Here is an 11391-nt window from a genome sequence, read left to right as displayed (position 1 = left end):
CCGGGACGCAGCTCGTCGGGATGTCAGAGCTCGCTGTCAGGACTGTGCTTTGTTGTGCTGCTGTTTGCAAAGACAGAGCCGATGGGCACCTGATGTTGGAGAATAATGGTGAAACTCAGCTGGGGCTGGTGGTGCGGAGGGAGCGAGCTGGCGGGAGCAGCGCGGGAGCAGGGAAGGAAGATGATGGATGTCGCAGGCCCGTGTCATGCAGGAGGTGCTTGAACAGCAGGGAGAGATGCTCAGTCCTTCGCTTCTCCTCCTGGAGAAGTCCAAGATGTGTTTGGTGCTCTCTGCCAGGAGAAAGCGAGGTGCCCTGGCTCGGGGGAGTGCTGAGCTGGTCTGTGACTCCAGCCCGGGCAGTGCTGCTGTGAGCGAAGCAGAGGGGCTGGAGTCTGTAGGGAAGAGCTCCCCAAGCCCACACCCAGGGGTGCAGCTGGTTCTGGTAACCTCTGCCCCCAGCTGCTTCTGGCCAAAACAGCCCTGCCAGAGTCATAAAAGGGGGGACGACGGACTCTGGGCAGCGCCGGGAGCTGTCGGGCCCTTTGCTAATGGAGGCTGCTTGGTTCGGCCCAGGTGGAGGGTACAGGTTGCTCCACAAATTTGGGTGGAAAACACAGTCCAGACATGGGTAAGAACCTTTGGATTTCAAAAGGCCTCGTTTACATTTCTTCTGCTTTACAAAGTCGTAACTGTTTAGCAGCTCTATACTACACTGCAGGAAAGAAGACATATTCTCACACTTTTCTAAGGAAGAGAAGTTTTTCTTATTAGAATTTTTTTATTTATTTTAATATATAAAACACTGTAAAAAAAAAGCAACAATTTGTTTTCTTAAACACACAGAACATGTAAATTTGTATCTGCAAAATCTTGGCAGGTGGATGTGGTGGGATTATTTTTGCCCTGTTCTGGTGCAGTCTACCTCAGTGTTTCTTAAGGATATTTTTTAATACTACGCACCTCTAAACCTGTTGAAATATTCTGGTCTGGACCTATTGTGGATCAGGGAAAATCAGTATCAGCTGATTCCAATACCAGGGACCATTCATGAAGGGAATGGGAAGGAGAATGGCTCGTCACTGTTGATCCCTAATCTGAACAGTAGTGGCCAATGAACCCATTTACAAATTTGAATCTAATCTCATCCCTTAGTTCTGTTGTGATTAAAAAAAAAAAAAGAGAGAACAAAAGAGCCATTTAAATGTTTGGACTTCAGTGAACTCACAACCTGAAAGGAACAGGCTGCTTCCTCCTGGAGCAGCATGTGCCAGCATGGAGCAGGGACTGGGACCAGCCCTTGCTGTTGGGGTTGCATTGGGGTGGCTTGGTCACTGCTCTTCTCACTGTGCAGAAGTGACCCCAGATCCTGCCAGTGACCTCCTGAAACAAACCTTTCCCAGCATGCCCTTGCTTGGATAACATTTCCAACGGCAGCGATCGTAACTGTGGGAATAGAAGATCTTTTAGCTGAAGGAACATTGGAACCTCGTATTGGGTCTGGCTTTTCCATGCAGTTGATACTGGTTGGCCCTGTGAGTACACATGGTTTGCAACACTTGGATGGCCGAGCCAGGGAGTGCGTGCTGCTCCGTGGACAGGCAGTCCCTTCCCATGGCTCATCGTGTCACCTTCACTCTGCACCGAACGGAGCAGTTGTTTGTACCCAGCACTGTGTGTAAGGTTACTCATCCTTCCTACCTTGTGCCCAGGGGGAGGGAAGGCGTGTGGTACCAGTGGTGAGGGTATCGGATTTCTCCTCTGTAAAACAAATAACACTAGTGGTTGCTGCTCGTGGCTGTTACAGATCACACTCAGCTGTAGAATTAGGAAGAATAAATGAACATCACCCGCAAAGCCCAGCTCTCACTGCTGGAAAATCCGTCCTTGGCTCACAGCCGACACTTCAGTCTCTGCTGCTGGAAGATCCTCGCCCCAGGGATGCCCGAATGCCTCACTCAGATCTTGCTGATTCCTGCTCAGAGAATTCCTGCAAGTGGAGATTCACGTGCTATTGAAACCTCTGCTGCCAGGGGCCCCAGCCTGGGCAGGGGTGCGGTGCTGAGCCTTCCTCGGGGGAGCTGCTGCTCTTTGCCCCAGCTTGATCCTTATGGGGCAGAATTCCCCAGCTGCAGTGGAAGCACAACACTCGCTGGTGCTGCTGCTGCTGCTGCTTTAGGAGGAACCAAATGCTGGTGCAGGAGAGCGGGTGGGATGGCTGGAGGAGGACACCCAGCAGTGGGAAGCTCTTTCCTTGCATTAGTATTTGTTGGAGGGTTGGCTCCTGCCCTTTGTGGGCAGAGAACGCCCTGCTTGCAGCACAGGGCAGCAGGACAGACCCCTCAGCCTGTCCAACAGCAGCTGGAGCCTCCTGGGCGCAGTCGGGCACCACCAGATAGCCTGGAATTCACTCTGGTGAATCAGGAGGAGCAAGAAGCTGAGCTCTGCTGAGCTTTCACTGAGAAAATGTCTGAGGTGGAGGCTGGAGAGGTTTCTCAGAAAGGTTTCCACATTAAACTCAATTGCCACTTCCCGAACGGCTCTTGCCAATCTGGAACTTCTCTCGTGGGCCAGCGCAGCGCTGCAGAGCTTGGCTGCTGGGTTAGGAACGTGTCTGTCTTGGCTGCTTGTAAATACTCTATTGTGTTGTAAAATAGAAGAGCTCAGACATAAACTCTGTGCCAGCACTGGGTTGGGAAAGGTGATGGGAACTAGACCACGCTGCAGCGATGATGGTAAAGCAGCTGTGTGGGTATGAAGAAGCTGCTTTTAGGTTGCTAAAGGGTACTCTTAATTTATGGGTAGTTTATCTCTTTCCTTCTAAATTTGTATTATAGCGATGGGACACTTTGCTTAATTTTAGTCTGTTGCCTATAGTGTTGGTATCTCTTTGGAAAAAAAAAATACCGAAGTTGCTTCTTGTGTTACTGAGCTGACTGTGCTGAAGGCAAATAGGAAATGACAGGAGCAAGAAGGGTGCTGAGCCTCTGCTTTAGAGGAGGGAGGGAGGCAGTCGAGTTCCCTCTCAATGCCACTGTGACACGAAAACGGACCCTGAGGTGTCCTGGGCCCTTCCTGCTACCGAGACTGGAACCTTGTTTTACAAGCCAGAACATAAAATGTCTTTGTGCCATAAAACCTTACTGTCAAGGCTGTGCCAGGTGCTCCCGTGATCCGTGTGGGGTCGGCTCAGAGCCTGGAGGGAGCATGGAACTGCAGATGAACCCTGTGATCCTCTTGGAGCCGGGGACTCACAGGAACCCTGGCCCTGCCCGAAGAGCCGCCGCCCCTCGGAGTGTCCTGTGGTCCAGGGAAAGGAACTGCTGAATGGGTTGGAATCAAGAAATAGTTACTTCGTGAAATTCAACATAAGATTTAGTTTGGTATTTGTATGAACTTAATGGAATTTGGCCTTTTTATTACCTTCTGCTTGGCTCTGTGTTCCCTCTGCTTGGATTCTGTCCATGAGTGTCAGTGTAAAGCCTTGACGTGTTCAGCCTTGTTAGGAGCATCACAAGAGTGAAGCCAATCATCCAGCTGACTTTTGGAGGAACCTGACTGTTGAAAAGCAACTCTAAAATTACCATTTTTAGCAAATCTGCTGTCATTAAATGTGTATTTCTTTTTAAAATGAATTTGCTTGTCCTTCTCAGAAGGAAGCACTTATTCTTGCAGTTTGGGCAAATTCACTGCAGCACAATGCAAGCTGTAAGGGGACAGGTAGAGAAATGACTTTTTAAATATTGTATAATAAAGTTAGTATTAACTCCTATGGTGTTGTTATTTTTTTGCCAACAGATTTGCAATCAGACAGAAATTCTGTTCCTGGTAGTGGTTTTGTTCCCACTCGAGTGTTCCAACTGGTGGAGTTAAATAATTCCCTTTCTCAGCCCAGAAGGGTTCCTTGGGAACAGGGTCCGGTGGCTGGGAGGACCTGGAATAGTCCTGGCAGCTAAAGAGGAGCCATCAGTAGAGGTTAAATGTGGGCTCTTGCTTAGCTGAGCCCCAGCCCCTGGTCAGTCCCAGAAGCACCAGTAAATCTTGAGCTGAGGACTCTTTACCTGAGAGCTCCGAGCTGGACTCGACACCAAAGCTTTGTAAATCCCGACTCTCCCAGCAGCATTCCAACGCTTCCACCATCCCTGCTTCCAGGTCTTTTCCCATAACTGAGTCCCATGAAAACTGATGGAGAATTTTAGAAAGGCCACTTCTAAATCTGCAAAGGTAGAGTGTTATTTACGCAGGAAAAGTGTCACCTTTTGCTTTAGTTTGGGGAAGGATTTTATTCTTGGGAGTATCAAAACTGGTTTGTATTTGAGGACCCTCATGGATGGGGGAACTGGACATCAGCTTCATCCAACACAGCCCAAAACAAACCCTCTGCTTCACTTAAATAAACCACAGACAGTTTCAGTTACATGTTAGGGGATGTTCTGTGAAGTCCTGTTTTTTTTTTTTCCCCAGTTCATTCTTGCTGCTCCCACCTTTCCCTCTGCATATCTAAGGCTCCAGAATACAAGTAGTACTGCAGATACCTCTTGTTTGAAATAAAGGATCAAATGTGCCATGATTTTTTTAAAAAAAGGAAGAAAGAAAAGCACCTTCCCCCTTGATTTATTTTTTCAGTGTTTTCATATCTAAGAGCCAAGCAGTGACATGTACAGAAAATCTTTGAATAGTAAAAAAAAAAACTTGCTGTGTGTCAGAATATTGAACAATTAATTGTTTATATTAAAATTCTGAATAAATTATCCAAGAATAACTGTTCATTTTGTGTCTGCTGTCTGTGCAGCACTGAAGGCTGCTTTGCCATGAAGAAAGTACTAAATTCGTACTTTGGAATAAGTTGCAAAATAAATGGTGTTAAGGAAAAAACCAAAACCCACAGCTCAACCAACTCAAGGCTTGTGGTGTGAAGCCAGTGGAACTCCTCTGCCTGATGGCTCTGGTGGCCCTGTCCTCACCTCGGGGTCTTGGGTGATGCCTCTGATGCCGTCAGGTGAACTTGGGTACCAGGATTCCTTCTGGAGCATCGAGAGCTCTGTGATGTAATTCTGTTATTTCCCGGGCATGGCCCAGGTGTTCTCTCCTTGGAAGGGACAAACTCCTCACTGGTGGTTTTAAAGTATCAAAGGCAGAGGATCAGCCCTGTCCTGTGGTGGAGCTGCTGTAACCGGGTGTGCACCAGGAACCTCCTGTCCCTCCTCCTGTCCTGTCCAGGCCCTTCTGGATTGGGTTTCTAACTCAAACCTGGTTTTGTTTCACCAGAGCCAAGATTTCCCTCCTGATCGGCTGCACCGGTGAGGTGAGGGCTGTCCCCTCCTGCCAGGGAGTTGTGCAGAGCCACAAGGTCCCCCCTGAGCCTCCTTTGCTCCAGGCTGAGCCCCTTTCCCAGCTCCCTCACAGGACTGATTCTTCAGACCCTCCCCCAGGGTTCCCTTCTCTGGACACCCTCCTGCCCCTCAATGTCTTTCTTGCAGTGAGAGGCCCAGAACTGGATACAGCACTCAAGGCCTCCCCAGTGCCATGTTTTTTCTAAGCCTGTCCAGAATGCTCTCACTGTGAGAATGATCATAAACAAACTGGTATTTTAAGATGTTTCGGAGTTGCTTCTTCTGGCACAGGCTTGTTCTCTGGGGATGCTAAAATGCAAAAATAAGCAAAGCCACAAAATGAACTTGCTGTCCCAGGAGGTTTGCTTCCCACTGGGCTCTCTGGGATGCTGTGGGGAGGCTGCTGAGACTTGGACAGCCCTTGTGCCATTATCCCTCCTCACTTCCAGGCTGCTTTGGCACCCCCCAAGCCGTGTCAGACACGTGGCAGGAGGAAAAGAGCTCATCTTGTTTGAGCCAAGGACAACTCACCATCCCATCAGCCAGAGCAGCTGCCTGGTGTTTAGGAGCTTCCCTGATCTCTGATGCTAATCGAGCTCTTGTGGACTTCAGAGAAATTAAGCCATAATTCCTCTTTGCTCTTGTGGTTTCCTGGAGCACAGGGTAATTGCCATTCTAAGTGCTGCCAAAGCTGCGGTCTCTGAGTAATTGGCGTGAGTGGTTCTTGTTCTGATTAGGGTTTGGCTGGGGCTGGTGAGTGCTCGGGGCTCTGGGATGAGGAGCATGTGTGCATCAGCCCACGGGGCTTGTTGGGAAGGAGGGAATGCCTGGGCCAACATACTCGAGGCTGGACCCGAGGGTCCTTGTCTGCTGTACCAAGGGCAGGGCAGGGGCACTGCCTTGGAGCTGAAGTCTTTGTCTCTCTCCTGTACAGGTGAATAAGGTCAGTACAGGCATTTCTGTGCCTTGTTCACCCTGCGTAAGACAGACCTGCTGGGCTTTGGGGTGTCTGTTGCTCCACAAGGTCAAACCATGACAGCAAAGACCAGGGACTCGTTAAGAGGAGCCCTGTGTATGTAGGAGGCTAACGAGCCATGGTGCAAGGAGCCCACGGGCTGGGCCAGGCGTGCGGGGTTCAGGGCCCACACGGTGGTTTTTCTCTGAAGGGAACAGGAAGCAGTTGCGGCAATAGCTGCTCCTCGCAGCCATCATGACTTCAGGGCTCCCAGGGCTCCTGCACCGGCTGCTTCAGGGTCCACGACCCCCCTGGTGACCCTGCTGGACCCTCCCGGAGCCCAGACCCCCTCAAGGGTGGGAGTGAGCAGCACTGGGGCCGCTGTGGTGGGAAGTGCAGCATGGGAGAGGTGGGTTTGTTTGTGCCGTCGGAAAGGGGAAGCGGTGAGAGGGTTGAGCCAGCGGTCCCCGTGAGCAAACCGCCCTCATGGCCGCTGCTTCCCCGGTGAGGCTCCGCTTCTCGCTCTGCTCCAGCAGCTGGAGAAGAAGCCAGGGCTGTCAGATCTGAGCGTGCACGAGGAACCCTCCGCAGATATGCCTCCAGCCTTCAGGGTAAGTCTCTCTCTGCACAAGCTCCATCCCACAACAGAGGCGTTGTCACTCACCATCCTCAAGGCCTTGTGAGGAAGCAGCTTGTCTTGAAGCCAAAAGTCCCAGCGCTGGGTTTGTGCAGCCTTCCTCCTGCACGAGCTTCAATGCAAAACATGGACTGGGGAGGCTCAGCCTACACGGGGTTTTGCTCTGCTGTGAGTGAAGAGGAGGAGATGAGGTCAGGGTTTAACCCCCAGGTGTCCCCGTGGTGGGCTCTGGGGCAGTGCTGGGCTGGCTGAGCACCCTTCAGGTGCTGATCTCGGCTCCTGCTGCTGCTGTGCCACAGCTGAATGTTTGCAAAAACACCCTGGCACTGCCCACAGTGGGGTTTGGGCTGTGCACAAGAGGGGTCCATGCCCTGGGCCCCCAAATTCCAATCTGGACTGCCCACTCGAGGTCTATCAGGGAGATGGAAGCAGAGGGGATGTAGACAGGGCTGTAATGGGCAGGGGACACTTCGGGGTTTGTGGCCAGGCAAGAAGAAAATTTTTTGACACCTGCTTTTTGGGCTCCAAGCCATGGAGGTACCTGTGGTCATTCCCAGATTGGCTGGGCTCTGCTCAGTGAGGCCACAGGCATCAGCTGAACAGCAAGGAGGAGTTTTGGTCTGGCCCCAGAGCCCAGCAGCTGCACTGGGGTAAAACTTGGCTCCTTCAGCCTAATGGAAAGGTTGGGAGGTAAGTTTGGAGCCTGTCTGGGCTGTAGGGCTGGTGCCAGCTGGGAGCAGTGGGCTTGGAAGGTGAGGAGTTGGGTGTCTTGGGGCAGTTTGGCGTTAGCTGAGATTGCTCCCACCTTCCTCCCTGTGTGGGAGAGCTGAGGAGAGCTTGGAGAAAGGCCCTTGCCAGGGGACTGGGACTTGCTGTGAGCTGCAGGATGATGCTGATGTTGCGGAGGGATGGGGTCTCTTGCAGTCCCTTGCAGAGGCTCTGCCATAGCAGAAAGTGAGAAAAAAGTGTAAATAGCGAGGCTTCATAAACATCCTGTAAAGACATCAAGCCTTGTAAGTATCAACTCTGACCCTTCACTGAAGGTGAAGGTGACTCTTACCCAGGTGAGAAGAAGTGCCTGAAAGTTGATGGTCTGTCACACTCACAGCCATGAACGGAGCAGAGAGGCTTTGGCAGAGGGCAGGGGGGCTGTGGTGTGTTAACAGCTTGTTTTCTGTTTCTGTCTGCAAGCCTCGAGCAGCACTCAGGGGCTCTGTGTGCTCCGAGGCCACTAATCCTCAGGTCCAGCTGTAGGAAGTCACTGACCTGTCACACAGGTGGGAACGCCAGGGACCAGGAATTTCTCTCTGGCTACAGCTTCCATCAGCTGATACTTCTGACAAAACACTTGGCTTCTCCACTCCCCCCTTGGCAGCCCCTGGGCTGCAGCCTGCAGCGCTGCCTTAGAGCGCGCTGAGCTCTGCCGTGCTCCGTGCCGGCGTCTCCTGCTCGGGGTCGTACCTTGCACGGGGCTCCCAAATGTCAGACTCGCTGCTCAACCACTCCTGGCCATCGTTTTCCAAGCGCTGGAAGAAGAGATGGTCCTTTAAGCGAGGTAATGGCCTGTGGGGACAGGGGGCTGAGTGTGTGGCGGGAGCTGGGTTGTGGCAGGGACAGCCTGTCCTGGACTGAGCAGGTACCAAAGAACCCCGGGGGCCCCAGGCAGAGCTTGTTCCGAGGTGCCCCCCGCTCCTCCCTGCAGGGGACACTGCCTTAATGGTGGTTAACGCTTTTCCTTCCATTTAATCTTCTTTTCAAGGCACATAATTGCCTCCAGGAGCTGGGTAATGGGTTAAATATCAGCCTTCTGGTTTTGTAATAAGTTTGTTTCGTGGCTGGCAGTGAGCTGGAGGTCCCGGTGCTTGCAGACTGCTGTCTCTGCACGCTGCCTGGCCAGAGTTTGGTGTTTGAGGAGATGTGGGGAAAAAGATTCCTCCGGTCTTTCAGTGAAGGCTGACGAGCAGAGCCCCCATGTCTGGAGCCCTGGCGGTTTGGGTGGCCCTGGCTGGGCTTCACTTTGTCCAGCAGCAGGGGTGGGAAATGGCAGCAATTGGTGTGAGTGGCCTCATTTCTGCATGTGGTGCCGTGACTTGGAAAGAGGGAAGTGAGAGCCCTGGGAAGCAGGACATTTGCAGTCCAGGAGGAGCCAGACACTGCTTGTGTCCTTGTGAGCAAACACTACCTTCAGGCTGATGCTTTTGGGTACCTTTTCCTGCAGCACCAGAGCTCCTGCTACTCTTTCTCCTTCATTATTCCCCACCCACTCCCAGTTCTCTTCTGGAGTGGATGTGCAGGAGACCAAGATCCAAACTGAACAGTTGAGGGAAGGTTAATTCAGAGCAGGAGGCAGAGTCCTGCAGGCTCTGATGTGTGGTGAGCCCCAAGCAGCTCCCCCAAGCCCCAGCTGGACACCCCGCTCCAGCCTCCCCAGTGCCACGCCTGCTGGGGGGTTATGGGCTCGCTGGGAAGGCACAGGTGGGGCTGATTTCTCTAAGGAATGAATCAGCCTCACGGTGCTCCCAAGCACTGACTGGTTTGGAGAGGGCCTGGGTACAGCCAGCTCCTTTCAGCAGGTGCTTGCAGAGCAGTTTGTCCTGTTGTGCTTGGGCACGAAATGCTCGGGTCTCACTTAGCCCCCCTCTCACGCTGATGTTCTGTAGTGTGGTACTCGCTGGTCCACGTGGGACAAACCCTCAGTGCCCTGCAGAGCCACTGCAGGAACCTGCACAGAGACTTGGAGGGACTCAGAGGGGCTGCAAAGCCCCCTGAGCCCTGCTGAGACCCTTCAGCTGAGAGACAGCAGAGAACAGTCCTGGCTCCCTGCTCCTCTGCCCTCTGTGCCCAAGAGCCCAGCCCCAGGCGCGGTGATAAGGCAGCAGCTCTGTACAGTGTGTTACAGTGTGGGACAGCTTATCTTCCCCTGCTCCTGCCCACAGCCAATCCCCACCGCTGCCAGTGCTGGCCACGAGGGGCCCACGCCAGGCGAGGGACTGCACTTCAGCTGATCTTGGCACAGGGAGTTCAACACTTGCTTTCCAGAGGTTTTTCCCTATAGCTCTGGACACCCTGCAACAGGATATGTGAAGGGCAGCTGGTGCGGGGCAAGCAGAGCAGGGGTGGATCAAGGGAAGATGGAATCATTTTTGTTTCTTGTCCGTGATGCTCTCCATGGTTTCCCAACAGTCTCTATCCCTGACTGCTGGGAAATGCCCAGACATTCTCGTCTTTCCTTCCTCCTGGGATTGTTTCATGGAGCAGAACTGCCCAGTGCCTTTGTCCTGCCACGTTTGGTGTGGCCTTTCCCCGGTGGGAATGCAGACAGGGTTTGATGTTGGAGGATGTGACTGGTGTGGCCAGAGCTCACATCCCTGTTTTCCTCTGACATGTCCCCTCCCAGCGCCAGTCTGACTCCAGGGTCACTCGGGGACATGCAGCATCCTGCACCAAGCCAAGGGACAGGCAGGTGAGGAAGGGACACTGCTGGCAGGGCTTGTTCCAGTGCTGGCTGCTCTGGTGCTGTCACCTGCTGTGACACCTGTGGGTGCAGCTCCAGTGACCGGCCTGTCCCATGGAAACCAGCAGAGCCACTTACAGGAGGGAGGGTTTGAGTGGAGGTCTGAATTGGAATTACGAAAATCTCTGTTGGGATCCCAGTGGCCTTGGGCACAGTTGCAGCAGCATGAAGCCTTCTTCCTTGAGGCAGAGCAGGTCAGCCTGCTGATCCCGCTGTCCCCACAGCATCAAACCCCCTGAGACCATCCCAGACTGTCACATGCCGTGGATGCCTGTTACTGCTTCCTTCCTCCCCACGCAGCAGCCCGGAGTCATCATGTTTCACCCGTGGGAAGCTCTGGCAAAGTGCAGGAACCATCCCAGCCCAGTCAGCGATGCTTCCTCCCCAGCTCTGCCCCGGGAATTCCTCTGAGGAGGCTGCTCCCTGCAGCAATAACCTTTTATGGTTTCCAGCCAGAGACGAATTAAGCAACTGCAATACCTAATCTGCTTAATGTTCTCCTAAAGCAAACAGCATTTGTTCTTGAAAGTGTCATTTTGTTATCCCATCTCCATCTTCAGCTGAGGAAAGGTGACTGCTGCTGTCTGCCAGAGCCTGGGGGGGCCGAGATTCCCTGTCCCCTTGCCACCATGCCGGAGCCTGGGTCCTTCCAAATAGGCAGAGTGCGGGACACAGGGGGGTCCAGATTTTGCCACACTTGCTGACACACTGGTGACCACCTTGATCATTGATACAGGGATGTTCACAGCCCCCCAGACCTGCCTCCTTCCTATGTGAGCTCCACGCTGGTCCTTCCTTGCCCATCATCCCACAACCTGATGCCGAAGGTGTATTTTCCCTGTGAGCCCCTCTGTCACCCCCTCGCCCAAGTGCCTGCTCCATGCTCTGTGCCAGCCCAGCCTCTGCAGTGGGAGCCTGGCACTGCCGTGGCTGGTGCTCACACATTGCCTAAAAT

The 11391-nt window shown here is 53.0% G+C and overlaps 2 protein-coding genes across 2 annotated transcripts in view; both read left to right on the top strand.

The window, feature by feature from the left end:
- The window catches only part of INSR (insulin receptor), a 48035-nt gene extending 43271 nt beyond the window's left edge, over positions 1-4764 (top strand). Inside the window, exon 20 of the mRNA XM_008641006.2 lies at positions 1-4764. This exon is cut by the window's left edge and continues 1824 nt beyond it. The gene's annotated coding sequence lies outside the window, so the exon portion shown is untranslated.
- Positions 4765-8367: 3603 nt separating this feature from the next.
- Positions 8368-11391, top strand: part of ARHGEF18 (Rho/Rac guanine nucleotide exchange factor 18) — a 49023-nt gene continuing 45999 nt past the window's right edge. The window contains exon 1 of the mRNA XM_008641052.2: positions 8368-8477. Coding sequence (XP_008639274.1) covers positions 8402-8477 — 76 coding nt within the window. The 5' untranslated portion in view covers positions 8368-8401. The remainder of the gene's footprint in view (positions 8478-11391) is intronic.

The sequence above is a fragment of the Corvus brachyrhynchos genome, unplaced genomic scaffold, assembly GCF_000691975.1.
Source record: "Corvus brachyrhynchos isolate BGI_N302 unplaced genomic scaffold, ASM69197v1 scaffold219, whole genome shotgun sequence".
Lineage (NCBI taxonomy): Eukaryota > Metazoa > Chordata > Aves > Passeriformes > Corvidae > Corvus > Corvus brachyrhynchos.
Note: the sequence above shows the minus strand (reverse complement) of the source record. Positions and strands in the feature narration are given on the sequence as shown.